The 15,720-nt window shown below is 35.7% G+C and overlaps 2 protein-coding genes and 1 long non-coding RNA gene across 4 annotated transcripts in view; 1 reads left to right on the forward strand and 2 right to left on the reverse strand.

Annotated features, from left to right (window-relative positions):
- Positions 1 to 15,720, forward strand: part of LOC149692476 (uncharacterized) — a 54,928-nt gene that overhangs the window by 33,758 nt on the left and 5,450 nt on the right. The window lies entirely within an intron of this gene.
- Elp1 (elongator complex protein 1) lies at positions 28 to 9,819 on the reverse strand. The gene is made up of 23 exons (XM_089868240.1): positions 9,454 to 9,819; positions 9,213 to 9,344; positions 8,983 to 9,145; positions 8,828 to 8,913; positions 8,656 to 8,755; positions 7,761 to 8,081; positions 7,477 to 7,695; positions 7,232 to 7,399; positions 7,050 to 7,152; positions 6,021 to 6,399; positions 5,780 to 5,936; positions 5,071 to 5,333; positions 4,907 to 4,986; positions 4,601 to 4,830; positions 4,151 to 4,302; positions 3,952 to 4,075; positions 3,587 to 3,886; positions 2,916 to 2,977; positions 2,505 to 2,839; positions 2,306 to 2,448; positions 1,183 to 1,334; positions 237 to 315; positions 28 to 160 (listed from the first exon to the last, which is right to left on the reverse strand). Exons 1-23 carry the CDS (start codon positions 9,601 to 9,603, stop codon positions 90 to 92), a joined length of 3,969 nt encoding a protein of 1,322 aa, XP_089724366.1. The 5' UTR covers positions 9,604 to 9,819; the 3' UTR covers positions 28 to 89.
- The window catches only part of LOC149692483 (uncharacterized), a 54,973-nt gene continuing 49,205 nt past the window's right edge, over positions 9,953 to 15,720 (reverse strand). Inside the window, exon 4 of one of the 2 annotated variants that reach the window (XR_016382696.1) lies at positions 9,953 to 10,983. This is a non-coding gene — a long non-coding RNA (uncharacterized LOC149692483). The remainder of the gene's footprint in view (positions 10,984 to 15,720) is intronic. The other variant, XR_016382695.1, reaches the window with a different exon arrangement.

Raw genomic sequence — 15,720 nt, forward strand, 5'->3', positions numbered from 1 at the left:
TTTAGTTAATTAATTAATTAAGACTGATTTAAAAGAAATAAATTTAAACTTTAATCACCACCAAAGTTCCTGTACCATAATTAATTTAATTATTTCATTAGCATCTGTAATTTCCATCCTTCGTCAATATGAAAGTTTGGAGGTTGACGTAAATGAGGATCTATTAATTATAAAGCAGACTTAATTAGTTACTTTCTCATTAATTAATTAATTAATTAAGATTATTTTTTCAGTACCTGATATTAATGGAGCCATTTTAATCTTATTCTGCATTGCAGCTGCAATTTCATTGGCTGTAGCTGATGGACCCAATTCCTAATGAATATATTATAATTAGGGGTGTGCGGGTACCCGATACCCGAAGATTACCCGTTCGGGTATCGGGGCGGGTACCCGACCCGATACCCGACAATGACTTTTCCAACTATTCGAAACTACTCGGGTAGTAAAAAATACTCCCCCCCATTACCCGTGTCAAGCCGAAACGGTTGTCGGGTTATTCGCGGGTACGAAAATAGGAATCAGAGGTGAAAGGGGACCACCCACTGTCCAGTTTAAAAAGAATCGGAATTTTTAAGAATGAAGAAATGCCTGGAAACACTGTTTCAAGGTAAAATATGGTTCACGTAAGGTGATAGTTTCTTTCTGAGAAAGACTAGAATCACCGCACGCAGCGCGACACACCTATATCATCCCATTGCCAGTATTCTGTGTTGAAATAAGACTAAGAGTTAAGGAGAAAGCGGAACCAAAAGTTAGAGAAAGCATCGCAAAGAAATAAATTAAAAAATATAATACATTGAAGAACCTAGAATTGACTTCAATTCAGATATAACTGTAAAAATATTGTACTGAAAGGAATTTTTGAAGGAAGTATCTATTTATTTAACCGTAATTATCCGAAAAACATTTGGGTACCCACCCCGATAACTATTTGTCTTAACTTTTTATACCCGACAACCATTTTTCGGCTAAGCCTAATTACCCGAATACCCGACAAAAATTCGGGTACCCGCCCCGATACCCGAAAACAATATTTTTGATTACCCGAACCCGATTCGAAATTGAAAAATCACTACCCGCACACCCCTAATTATAATATAATTATAAACCCAAATTAAAATTCCCCCAAAAATAATTATGATTATTAATTAATTAATTTAATAATAAAATTAAACTTACAATGTGTGATCCACTGGTAGATTCTGGAGGCCATATTGTTGGTATGGCTAATTTAACGCTTTCCAATAATGAAGTTAACTTCTTTTGAATTGAAGAAGCGTTTTCCACGTAACCAAACATGAGTAGAGTTGTCAATAAACTTGTCACATTTTCTGGTGGGGTGAAATAATTAAATTATTTAGGCTTAAATAGGACTCATAAGGGGCCTAAAAAGTGTTCAAGGCCATTTAAGCCTAAAATTTGGGCCTAAAAAGTGTTCAAGGCCCTTTAAGCCTAAAATTTGGGTCTAAAAAGTGTTCAAGGCCATTTAAACCTAAAATTTGGGCCTAAAAAGTGTTCAAGGCCATTTAAACCTAAAATTTGGGCCTAAAAAGTGTTCAAGGCCATTTAAACCTAAAATTTGGGCCTAAAAAGTGTTCAAGGCCATTTAAACCTAAAATTTGGGCCTAAAAAGTGTTTAAGGTCATTTAAACCTAAAATTTGGGCCTAATAAAAAGTGTTCAAGGCCATTTAAACCTAAAATTTGGGCCTAAAAAGTGTTCAAGGCCCTTTAAGCCTAAAACTTGGGCCTAAATAGTGTTCAAGGCCCTTTAAGCCTAAAACTTGGGCCTAAATAGTGTTCAAGGCCCTTTAAGCCTAAAACTTGGGCCTAAATAGTGTTCAAGGCCATTTAAGCCTAAAATTTGGGCTTAAAAAGTGTTCAAGGCCATTAAGCCTAAAATTTGGGTCTAAAAAGTGTTCAAGGCCATTTAAGCCTAAATTTGGGCTTAAAAAGTGTTCAAGGCCATTTAAGCCTAAAATTTGGGTCTAAAAAGTGTTCAAGGCCATTTAAGCCTAAAATTTGGGCCTAAAAAGTGTTCAAGGCCATTTAAGCCTAAAGCTTGGGCCTAAAAAGTGTTCAAGGCCATTTAAGCCTAAAGCTTGGGCCTAAAAAGTGTTCAAGGCCATTTAAGCCTAAAGCTTGGGCCTAAAAAGTGTTCAAGGCCATTTAAGCCTAAAGCTTGGGCCTAAAAAGTGTTCAAGGCCATTTAAGCCTAAAGCTTGGGCCTAAATAGTGTCCATGGCCAATTAAGCCTAAAACTTGGGCCTAAATAGAAACATCCAAATTAAAATTAAAAATTACCAGTCAAACTTCTAGCTGCAACTATAATCTCATTTAAAGCAGTTAACAAAGCTAAATCCTCATAAAGGCTGCCTTCTTTCAAAAGATACTTCTTTCTTTCGTGCCTCTGCTTGTGCTTTGAACTCTTTCTCGTGTTTATAGACCTTTAAAACATAATCTTAATTAAAAAAGTTAAATTAATAGACAAACAAAATCTTACCCAGAATGACTTGATCTACTTCTTTGGGAATGAGAACTTGAAACTCCGGAGACACTTGATGTATCAGAAAACATATCATTATCAGGTTGATCATCTTGGTCATCAAATTCCTGCAGTTTCTGTTTATTCTCCCTAACTACTTGCAATCTCAGTGTATGTTTATTGAAATCATCCGACATTTGGTCAATATTTGACGTAATTTGAGTGGCTTGTTCTATAATTGCTGGTTTCAAATGAGTTTCCAATAAATCAGGCCTATTATATCTAGAAATTTGATTCAAAGCAGAGTTCCATTGATGACCTTCCACTAAGGAAGCTATACTTTCTTCATGATCCTAATTTTAATTACAATTTACTTAAATAAAGGAGTTAGATTAATTAATTAATGATTTAGATTAAAGTGGCACATACTTGAACATGAGTTTCATAAAGATAAGCAGCTTCAGTGTGTCTTCTATTTGAACGTAGATATTCTGAAGTTAAGAAAGTGCAAAATAGGCAATTAATAATTTAACAAAAAATTAAATTAAAATTAATAATTTAACAAATAATTAATTTAACAAATTAATAATTTAACAAATTAATAATTTAACAAATAATTAATTTAACAAATAATTAATTTAAAATTAAAAATTTAACAAATAATTAATTTAAAATTAAAAATTTAACAAATAATTAATTTAAAATTAAAAATTTAACAAATAATTAATTTAAAATTAAAAATTTAACAAATAATTAATTTAAAATTAAAAATTTAACAAATAATTAATTTAAAATTAATAACTTTTGATTAATTTAAAATTAATAGCTTTTGATTAATTTAAAATTAATAACTTTTGATTAATTTAAAATTAATATCTTTTGATTAATTTAAAATTAATAACTTTTGATTAATTTAAAATTAATATCTTTTGATTAATTTAAAATTAATATCTTTTGATTAATTTAAAATTAATATCTTTTGATTAATTTAAAATTAATATCTTTTGATTAATTTAAAATTAATAACTTTTGATTAATTTAAATAGTTTTTTTTGAATTATTAACTTTCAATTAATTGATTTAAAATTAATTAAACCAACCAGCCATTATTCTGGATAATTGAACCAACTGTGCAGCGGTATATCCCAATTCTTTAGCCGCAAATAAAGCCAATTGCCAATTTCCAGACTTCTGATAAGCATCCAAAGCCTCTTTATAGTGACTAGTCCGATAAAAAACCACTCCAGCTTCTTCATAGTGTTTCTTTTGAAGTAGATATTCGCCATAAGCTTGCCAAATGACTTTATTTTGATCGGAAGAAAATGGGAAAATGTTCAAAGCTTCCCCATAAAGTCTTTGGTTTTTAATTAAATCCAAACACTCGGAAAAATGCTCATCACCTAAAAGAAATTAATTTAAACATTAATATAATCAGTTTAATTAAATAAATAATTAAATTAATTACCACAATTGCTTATATGAATTAAAGCCTTTTTGTACCGTCTTAAATGCAAATCTATTTTATATTTCCTGTAGTTTGGTTCCAAAGTTTTAAGCTCATTTAAGAATGGTAAGAATTCTTTGGGATCCTGAAATTAATTATTAGCAGATTATTAAGTCATTAAATTAATTAATAAATAAAAATAAAAATAAAGGCAATTTACTTTTTGAGATTTTTCAGCAACCATAAGAACAATATCAAAATCATAAGTTCCTAATGCAACATCATAGAGTTGATTGACATCAACCATATACATCAGATACTGAAGGGCGTCTCCTGAAGTCAGATTATTGTTCCTATCTGCATTATTGCAATCTGTAAAGGAAATTTATTATTAATTAGCCTTATTCCTGATCAGCGCCACCTAGCCATAGCGGCGACTTTGAGAACTACTGTAATCGGCAAGCCAATCAGATGTCGCTAAAATCTGGTGACGTCACTGACGGGCACTCTCGGGGGTCTTACCAAAAATGACGTCACCAGATTTTAGCGACATCTGATTGGCTTGCCGTTTACAGTATTTCTCAAAGTCGCCGCTATGGGTAGGTGGCGCTGATCAGGAATAAGGCTAATTGATTAAGAAAAAGGAAAAATTAAAAGTTTAATTAACAACCTTGAAGTTTCTTGATTTCTTTCAGGGCCAAATCAAGTTGAGGAACTGATTTCTTAGCGTATGTTGTAAGTATGGACAACAGGTACTTATTTTTATCAATACTTTCAAGCGTATTACGCATCACATCACAAATTTGATCAATTTTAGTCTTTTCCAATCCATTTCTAGATTCAGGAAGTGATAATCCTCTATAGATGGAAACATACATTTTCCTACACACATCATCCTCTCTATTAAAAATAATTAATTAAATCCAATTAAATTAAATTAAATTCGTCTTAAATAAATTAAATCACGATTAATTACATCAGTTCTGTTAAGAATAAATTGATATTAGGTACAGAGCCTACATCTTCCACAAACTTTAAAGTGTTTTCCAAAAAGAGCTAAAGAAAAGTTTAATATAATATAATAAATAATTTACTATTTAATTTTAACTAATTTAATTAATTAAAAATAAATTAGAATACCTTTGGATTATGATCAAACATGAGATTCAAATTAATTCTATGTCTTTTCATGATCTCAAAAGCTTTTCTGAACTCGAGTCTGTCTAATAACTGGCAAACCACATTCAGAACTAAAGGCCTGGGGTGAATAGTTTCCAAATTTCCTCGTGGCATTTGCAAAACCACTTTAGTTTCGTGTGGTACAACAACCACTAGTCTAGTACCTCTTTCTAAGGCTCTAGGCGCGTCTTCAACAGCTTCTAACTGAGCTCCATTTAATAATTCTTTGTTGGAAAGCACGGTCAAACATAAATTAAAATCATTTATAACTAGTATAACAGAAGTGAGATGAGACTAGAAGTACTGAGCTAACCAAATTCTTCACTCGGCGAAAGTGAATATTCTTGATAACACACCAACGGTTGGCCCTCTGGTGGCGGTTTCTGAATTTCCCCTCCAAAACGTGAGACGCTCGCGGTGGTAGACGCCCGAACTAGATTCAAGGAGCCGCGTCCGTGTTCGGGCGCTTTAGGTTGAGGGGAAGGGGGTAGGAAATGTTTTTGGAACTCGACCAATTTTTATCTCTCTAGCGTAGGCGCGATTGAAGCGGCGTAAAATCCTCAAATTTGTTCACTAGTGCCAGGATCTATTACCAATGCTAGAGCCCTTCACTTCTAGTCTCATCTCACTTCTGGTATAATTAAAATCAATTGAATTGAATTAAACTAACTGGGAAGATCAATATCCTTAGAAAGACATCTTAAAGTGTGCTTATGCGTTGTTAAAAGTAAAAACTTTCTGTGCAAACTGAATGAGGTACAATTATTTGCTACAAGTTTATCGTTTAAGAATATCTTGTGATGAGTCGATAGACCAATCAAAACATTCTATATTTTTTAAAGAATATTAATATTATGATTAATATCTGATAAATAATAAATTAAATTAAAATATTATTAATTATATTTAACCTTATTTTTAATAATACAAAAATCCATGGTAGGTGAAGGATTAGGAAACTTCAGTCGCGTTTTATTCTCAATCACCAAAGTTTTATTTCCCTCGATAAACCAAGGTTGAAGGGTATTACTCTCAATTTTAAAACTTGAGCAAGACCCATCAGTGAATTGAACGGCAACTTCGTCAGTTGTGATTGCGCACATGGCTAAAACGTGATTATTCTCCCCTAAATCTTGCAGAACTTTTGTTTCGAGTAGTAAAGGTTCCTCAGTTTTTATAAGGACAGAAATTAGGTGACATCCTTTACTGCTAATTGCGGTACAAATTAATAGGCTCTCAGTCACCCAAACCCAATGAAGGAAATCGGTAATTTCTTCATCACTAGTTAAACTATTAATAAATAGATAAAAAGATTATTTTAATTAGTTTACAACTAAGACTTAATCATAATAGGGTAATGGCAGTCCTCTGCCTTCGACTGTATTAAAGGGAGGGTGAAGTAGAAAATCAAGTGATTTTTAATCGATTCTTCTACTAATTATAAGACCAGTCTGCATAGTGAAACATTCAGGAAATACCAGTTCCGAATGATTTTAAAATTCAAATTAGGTTCAGATTTTAAGGATAATTTTAAACAAGGACCTCCGACCAATCGCGTAACGTCCTGCCTTTTTATTAACAAAATTCTCGTGGCACGCTCCATGTCTCGCGCCACGATTATCACGTCGCGCGCCTAATTTTATCAAATCTCGTGATAAATTTCATTCAACGCGTAACATGCCACGAGAATTTTGTAAACAAAGAGGCAGGGCGTTACGCGATTGGTCGGAGGACCTTGTTTAAAATTATCCTTAAAATCTGAACCTAATTTGAATTTTAAAATCATTCGGAGCTGGTATTTCCTGAATGTTTCACTATGCAGAATGGTCTTATAATTAGTAGAAGAATTGATAAAAAAAATCACTTGATTTTCTACTTCACCCTCCCTTTAAGCTCTATGGGGAAATAACATGGGGTGCCATTAGTCTATAATTAATTACTTAGTAATGCCAATAAATTTATGAAGTTTAGTTTTATTCCCACAATCAGTTCCAGGAAAGCAACCGTATTTATCAGTTGTCTTATCAGGAAAATTTGAAGCAGCTGTGAATTGGGATCATTAAATATTAATCCTTAATTACTAAATTAGATTAATGATTAGTTAATTTAATTTTAAACTAACGAGATTTAAATAAAGCAAAATTGTGGTTTGAAGTAATAAGCACCACATCTTCCGGACTTCTTCTTGGACCAAATATGACGTTATTTATGGGCTCGGATACTTTTAGGGATGTTCCATAAAATGGTGGAGGTATAACAACATCCAAGAAGTTTGTTAACCAACATTCCCCTAAATTAATCAAATAATTATAATTAATGACAAACAAATCTTTCTTTTTCTAATTAAATATGATTAAAGTAACTAACTTCCTTGGATGACTGCAACAGTGGCTACATCTTTAGCCAACCAGTTTGTGGCATTAGTATTCCACATCCAAGTGTATTCAAACAAATGTCCCTGATCAGAAGCGATTCTAAGTACGTAAGGTTGCAAAACATCCCATTTTACGCAAGAAATCCTCATTTCTTTGTAATAAAGAGTTTGTTTCTGATACCAAGCGTAGTTTGATGTTGTCCATAACATAACTTTAATTAAAAAATTTAAGTTTTAATCGGATATAATTAACTTTGCAAATAAATTAATGTTATACCGGTATATTTTAATGGTTTTGCCCCATTTTCATTATGGTTTTTAATTAGATCACATCCCCAAACAACTAAAATTGTAGAGTTGCTATTCCAAGTTAAACCTTTAACCTCAAACATTTGTGGTTCAAATGGTAGTTTGAATTCTCCATGACGTAAACCATTTTTCTCAAAGAAAACTACTTCGTGTTTATTTTTTGACATTTGAGTTGAAGCGATCAAATTTCCCGAAGGCCTCCAATGAAGTGAAGATTCCAAACCATTAACATCTTCACTAGTACATAATAAAGTTCCATCTCTTTCCCATACTCTAAGCTGACGATAATCTAAATAATTAACATTTTAATTAGATTACTTAAAGGGAGGGTGAAGTAGAAAATCAAGTGATTTTTTATCGATTCTTCTACTAATTATAAGACCAGTCTGCATAGTGAAACATTCAGGAAATACCAGCTCCGAATGGTTTTAAAATTCAAATTAGGTTCAGATTTTAAGGATTAGTTTAAACAAGGACTGCCGACCAATCGCGTAACACCCTGCCTTTTTGTTAACAAAATTCTCGTGGCACGCTCCATGTCTCGTGCCTCGATTGTCACGTCCCGCGCCTAATTTTATCAAATCTCGTGATAAATTTTATTCAACACGTAACGTGCCACGAGAATTTTGTTAACAAAAAGGCAGGGCGTTATGCGATTGGTCGGCAGTCCTTGTTTAAAATTATCCTTCAAATCTGAACCTAATTTGAATTTTAAAATCATTTGGAATCTGTATTTCCTGAATGTTTCACTATGCAGACTGGTCTTATAATTAGTAGAAGAATCGATAAAAAATCACTTGATTTTCTACTTCACCCTCCCTTTAATTATTAATTATTTTCATAGTGAAATATTTATTTAATACTTTTTTCAGTATGGACTGTGGATGTAACAAATTTTTGACCATCTCCAATCCAACTAATTCTAGGTTGTTTATCATCCCAAGGAAATACTTGTTCAACAGGCTTTAATTTATCAAAGTTAATTAATTAATTATTTTAGCAATTAAGACTCGCAGTTACACAATTTAAACTTACAGGTTTCTCCCTCTTAGCTTCTTCTTTACCAACAGATCCTTGAAATTGAGTTTCTTTGGAACCCCAACCAGCAGTTATAGGCTTATCTTAATGAGTATTAAGTAATAATTAAGTATTTTTACATTAAAAGAGATAATTAAATTCTACAAACATACTTTCTCCAAATTCGTCCGTTTGAATTACTTTCTCCAGTAGTGGGTCAAAGTCTTTTGTCATCAAAATTAGACTGCCTTCTCCGGTAACTGCAGCTAAAAGTTCTTGATCAGGGCTCCATGATAATGCTGATATTCCTGTAGAAACAAAACCCACACACTCCACCTGGCGAATTTGAATTCGTTGATTGAATTTAATCTCCATTAAATAAATGTCAGTGATTAAATTTTACTTGTCTAATTTGTATATCGTGTAAACAAATATTTCCTCCTCTGGTAGCAATACAAACAGCCCGTTTTTCATTCAAAAATTCAACATCTATAACATCAGTGTCATCATCGATTTTCCCAACTTCAAGACAGCCCTGAAGTTTAAATTAGAAATAAATGATTAATTACTGTATTAATTACAATATTCGCGAAATTACAATGTAAATAGTAGGGGAAAAGAGGGGGTGAAATTCTGAAACGTACTTTGTTCCCTAAGCCTTGGTCTAAGTTGATAACGAGATTTTTATTTGTAACTATTACATTTCCCGAATCGGTGTCAACGCAAAATTGAGCATCTCCTTTAATTAATTGATGCTGGACAAAATTAAAGTCTAGAAGTTTTAAATTCCTCATGATTAACGGCAATTTGTTGATATCAAATGCGGTATTTATTGTTCCGGCTTCTCGCCGTGGACATTGGTGTTTTGGCCGTTATGACTTTTGAGGAGTTGGCCCAATGAATTTCGTTGTTATGACGTTTGATCGAATGAGTTGTCGAGGTTATGACGTTTGATCGAATGAGTTGTCGAGGTTATGACATTTGATCGAATGAGTTGTCGAGGTTATGAGATTTGGTCGAATGGTAATTATAGGGAATGGGAAGTGGCCATTGCATCTAATTGCCTTTCGATCAAGGGCAGAAACTTTTAAATGATTTTTGGGAATTCATCATAAGGTGCAAATTCCTAGGGGATTTGTGAATTGATACTCCTATTATTGATATTACAAGTAACAGACACTATGCTGCCACTTCTCTCAAGTTATAGGCCTATTTTCTTCCACTAATAAATTTTATCTAAAATGAGTTTTATTAATTATTGGAGTAACACTTAGGTTTATGGTGGCAATTCTATCGTATATTTGGAGTTTGGTAATATTAAACGGCGAAGATACGTGAAACATCATAAGAAAGTGCATACGGGACATTATCCGTCATAGAGTTCACCTGTCATTCAAGACCGTCTACAAGGCAGGTCACAGAAAAAAAATCAGGCGGACAGAATTCACCGCGTGAAACTTTTGGTCGAGAAAGAAAACGAACAGTTTAAAGCCTCAAGGGGCAAGAAGCCCAGGAAGGGAGCGACTTTCTTATCGATGATAAAAAAATTTTGAGCGGGAGAAGAAGAGACGAGAGCAAGTAGGGGGGAAAGAAAATGGGGCCACTGCATATAAATAACTTCATTACGAACAGAAGCTCGGGATGAGCCTAGTATCTTTGGTTCGTCTAGGGGCATTTTTTTGCTGCTGGCTTTCGTCCTATACCTCCCTATAGGACGTGACAAGCAAAACAGGGGGAGCTCAATCTGATCCTCGCAGTCATTTATACCGTCCTTTAGCAGTTTGCGCCAACGCCAACGTACAGAGGTGAAGAAATATATATATATATAGTCTTTTTTAAACTTTATAATAAAAGTTTACAATGTGTTGGGATTACCAGAGGTCGAAAGGGTAACAACGTTTTATAAATCCGGATATAAAAAGCATAAAAAGTTTGAAACTATTCCGTCGAATTTCGAATTTTACGGATGACAAAACAATAAAAACATTAGGATTTTTTAAAATTAAACATTAATTTAAACATTGTTTTGGAACCAAAGACGAAAGAAATACAACAAACTCTTTTTGGAAAAGGGACACTTAATGCAAAGTTGTTTTTTTCCAATCCTTTCTCGTAACACCAATTTATTCTCTCTGCTATTTCTTTTACTTCACCAAACATCTCTGGCTCATTTTCTATGGGGAAAGATTAAGAAATAAACAGAAACATATCTTAAAAATAAACCAATATACCTTGAAGGCATAAACGTTTAAAAAAACCAAGGGGGCTATGTTTTTAATTAAGCACAGAAAAAACCGCTAAATACATAAGAACACGTTTGTTTCAAGTATATACATTATCATCTTAAAAGAATAATAGGTTTGGGGTATTTTTTTTGGTTGACCACCCTAGAAACCTGTTATTTTCTCTCGGTAGAATTACTATAATTATTCAAAGAGAGAGTTTTATTTATGGCCGTCGTCGCGAGCCTTTAAAATAAGTAGGCTGGTACGTTTCTGCATTCGCCCGAGGCCCCCGTTTTTTACCGAAAAACGCGAAAGATGCGGCACTCCGAAGAAGTAGCATGCAGGTATACACGTTGATGTAGGGGGGTCAGAGATCGAAACCATTACTTATTGACGCGGATCGGCGTGGGAAAGTGAACTGAAGTGGTACCATGCAACCAAAGATGGACCACGGAATGTATTTGATTCCCCAAAAAACCCCGCCAAAAATAATATGGGAGCGGTTAATCTTCCCAAAGTTTTGGGAAGTTGGTACTTACCTTATAGATTCTGGAAAAAACCCTTTGACAACTATATATGAACAGAGAGTCAGGTGTTGGTCTTTAAAGCAATTTTTGACTTGAATTTAGATTAAGGGGAAGTCAGAAGCCCATAACTGATGAAGTTTTAAGTTCGTATATCCCAATTTTGGTCACACATGGTGATGGGCGGATTCGGGTTGTTGAAAGCGCGTATACTTGTTTATATCCGAGGTCTAATCGAACCCAGCGAGGTCCTACCGTAACTCCGTCAGAGGTCGACCTCCCGCGACCCCTCGATTTGTAACGACAAGGACCCCCAGCCGGTAAGGGGTTATTAGGAACGAGGGGGTCCAGAGCGTAACCTTTGCCAACGGGAACCCCCGTTGCGTGGGCGAAATGGCGGGAACAACCAGGAACGACTCACCCATCTGCTATCCTCGAGCTCATCTCCCGCCATTTATTTTTTCTCCCTACACCACTGAACAATAACATTCACTATAGAATCGCGCACCCATCACCGCGTGACTCAAAAACGCGCGCTTTTTTCCGCGTGCATGCCCAAGTCGCGCGCGCGCTCCGATATTTTTGGGTGGTGCACCGGACCCCTCGCGCCTGTATAAATGCTTTACCGGCAACGCTTCCTCTTTTTTTCGATAGAGTTTCCCCATGGAATCATTCAGGAACATAAGAGTTTCTGAAGCGAAATTAAACGATGTTAGGGGTAGATTAATACGAGTTAATGCGGCTTAAGAATTATATTATGATCCCCACCCATCTCGTGAACGTTTAAAAATTACAGAAAGGGGTTGTTTAATCTCTTTTTATTTCCAAAGTTCTGGAAAGTGAGTTAAAAAATTTAAACTAAATAACTATAAGTTTAACCACAAATACGGTTGAATATTCTTTCCCAGTGTCCTTTATGCATTCTTGGTAATCCTTCCGGTCTGGCTCCCAGTACCAAAAGATAATTTTACAATTTAAATCCTTCCTGTCTTTTTCTCTTCTGCTAAAGTTTACCTAAAGTCATTCTTCAATAAATCTTTTTATTTCTCAGTGTGAACGAGACTTTAAACTCGGGGACATCCAAGTCCACCCCCATCTTCGTCATTATCCTGGGAGAGTCACCCGTCTGGACATCACCAGAACCGTTTGGAACGGTAGAGAAAAAGGCGGGAAAAAAGTGTCCCGCGGAATCGAAGAGAGTGGGGGGGAGAGAGGGGGGGAGAAGGCTGCCCATGGCACCTGCTCCTCTCGCGATCCCGTACGAGCCGCAACCACCCATTCCATCCCACCCGGACACATTTTGGCGCGCTTGAGAGATTTCTCTCCTCAGCTTCTCTACACGCGGGCTCTGGCTCTTCTCTGTTCCGAAACGCGAGCGACGCTTCGATGTGCACGCGCTTCGCTTCATTTCAGACGCGTGCGAAAACCTCGCCGGCTAAACTATTTTTTTTTCTTTTACTATTATCTTTTCCCACTTCATAGGCCTAACGTTTTCTTTTTCTGGATTGAGTATAACACCCGTCCAAGTTACTTCCTTCTAGAAAAAAAAAACTTGGGAGAGGAAACGAGTGTCCAGAAAGAAATGGACGATATATATTTAGCTTTCATTTTCAACAAGTATCAACAGTTGCCCAAAACGAAATCGACGTTGACACTGTATACCGATGGTTTTTATTTTGTAAAAAGAATATGAATCAATGGTTCCGGGTTTTGGTTTTTTTTAACCATAGAATATTATAGGAATATAGTGGTATAGTCCGTTGCGGATGGTTTGCTGGAATATAAATTAAAATATTTTAGTTAAGCCTTGTTTTGAATTTTGAAATTTCGCGCTCTGGTGAATTAGAGGATGTAACGCGGGAAAGTAGCAATCCAGGCGGAATTTCTCAATGTATTTTTCCATAGCCCCTGTAGAAATGTTTCACCCGCCGAGCTTCGCTGTCCAAGGAAAAGCTAACTTACAGGGACTAAACAAAATTATTCTTATATTGCTATGCAAAAAATAATAACTAGATTCCTTATACCTATTTTTTGTAGACCTAAGTTAAGCCTAACATTAAGAAATACTTTTAACACCAGTCTATTTAGGCTTAGCGGGTTATACAGCTCACAGGGGCTGTATAAGTCTAGGTAGTTAAAATAAGGCGGGAATTTTAGGGCGCCTAGAGGGCTCATCGCCTGTTTTACAGCCCAGAGAAGCCTAGAATATTATCATGGCTAGAAAGGGGGAATGGAGGAGGCCTTCGTCTCTTAACGAGACCACCAATGGCTGGAAAGGGGGCCAAGAGATTCCACGGCCACTTTATGGGGGTCAATATAGGGTCGAAACCGAAGGCGTCGGATCATTTCGCGCAGAAACAATGGGCCCTGCACAATATAAGCCGCGAAAGTTGACGAGCGCTATCCTCACGGGGGGAACCTACTCAATCCCAGGATGGTTGTTAGCGGGACTGATAGTTGGCCGTAGTTTCGAGCCCGTCAAGCTTATGATAGGATCCGATAGAAATGACCACTAGCCGCCAGAGCAGACAATCCCAAAGGGGTCGTGACCCTTTCCTATAGTCATTCTCTTCCTACTCTTCTTTTATGCCATCGCAACTTTTTATTTTTCCCCACTAACTTTCTTTTTTTGTTTTTCAGCTCTAAATTAGTCTGGCTGGAATTAAAACTGAAGAAAATTAGACCTATAACTTGTTAGGATTAAGAAACTCCAATTAGATGAACTTCTACTTATAAAAACAGCGATTGGCTATGCACAATTAATTCATAATTAAAGGGCGTCTAAATTCGTCAAATGACGTAGTGTTTTAGCAAAAAATTCATTAAAAGTGGAATTTTTTACTTTTTTCGAAACCCATACGTCATTACCCGCCTACTAAAAACTAATTACAATAAACCAAGCATCTTATATCCTTTAATGATGTAACCTCACCACTAAAATCAACCAATAAACGTTCAGACATTAGAATTCAAGTCTTGATCTTGATAACGTATACATTTTTTAAGAATCCAAGGGAGGATAGATAATAGTTCGAAAAACCTTCTTAAAGATCAAGTATAAAATCTCGGAGAAGCCAGAAGAGATACGTACTCGAGGGAGCAGCCTGAGCAGAGCGAGCGAGTGAGTTTGGGGGAAAAATTAGGAATGCAAAGGAGGTACGCATTTGGGCGCGATATAGAGAGACGTTAGATGGTAGGTACGAGTATCTTTTGATTAATGTTACGCCATAAAAATATTTTTCCACGCGGCTTTTCTTAAGTTAAGAAGAGAGATAGGGGAGGTTTTCTAAAACAGTCATTCTAATCACGTTTGGACGCTTGTCGTACAGGGAGAAGAGAAGAAAAAAAATGTAATAGACAGCGTTAAAAAGTTACGTATAAATCTACCTTCGTAACACGGAGTATCGATACCATTGATGACAGGAGTCGCAAAGAGATTTTCCCAACTTGAATTTTACGATGTTAAAGTTCTCTGGGCTGTGTATCTAATTTTTACTTTTGAAAATGCAACCCCGAGGAGCTTTCGGTGCTTTTTTTTGTTACTCCTAAGGAATATTACTCCCAGTTTTCTAAAGAGACATGGACGAGGAGCAAGGAGTACTTCACCTTGAGGGCAAATTCATAGAGACACGACGGCTGCGGCGATCGACCCGCCCCTACCGGTATTCTCCTTAATACTCTCCCACGAAAATGTTGCTTTTCTTTTAAGAAATAAAAAATGGTCTACTCCCATTTTAAAAACGTTCTTTTTGCACCCGGTAGGAGTTACCAAGAACTTAGAGATTGGGGTCCTTGGTTCTCCCCCCTCTCAACCCCCTTTTTTCCATCAGAAGGGCCCCTATAAGGTCTCCGCCTCAACTAGCACGAGCTTTTTTTTCTTTTTCTCGTGTCCCTGGAGGTCTGAAGAGACCTACACATACACAAGAAGAAAAAAAAAGGTTACTAAGCCTAATTCATCATTTTTGGGTTTCCTTTTGTCTTAGACCGGGAGAGGGGGATTAGGGGGTAAGCACTGAGGGGGGAAGCAGAATTTCTTATAATTCCAGCCCTTTTCTTGCTTAAGTACACGCATGCTCTGTCTTAAATTGAGGGGGTGTTGGTGAGGGGATATGAAGTGAAAATGGGAGGAGTTGGTAACTACGCTCTTTTTTTTCTCCTCTCT

Source organism: Phalangium opilio, unplaced genomic scaffold, assembly GCF_054372755.1.
Source record: "Phalangium opilio isolate 3A_F unplaced genomic scaffold, DU_Popi_V2 ptg000024l_1, whole genome shotgun sequence".
Taxonomy (NCBI): domain Eukaryota; kingdom Metazoa; phylum Arthropoda; class Arachnida; order Opiliones; family Phalangiidae; genus Phalangium; species Phalangium opilio.

Coding starts and splice junctions, on each gene's coding strand:
- Elp1 (XM_089868240.1), bottom strand. CDS start 9,603: ATGAGGAATTTAAAACTTCTAGACTTTAATTTTGTCCAGCATCAATTA. Junction 8,082..8,655: donor CACAGTCCATACTGAAAAAA/GTATTAAATAAA, acceptor TTAATTATTTAG/ATTATCGTCAGCTTAGAGTA. Junction 7,153..7,231: donor TTTTGCTTTATTTAAATCTC/GTTAGTTTAAAA, acceptor CCCAATTCACAG/CTGCTTCAAATTTTCCTGAT.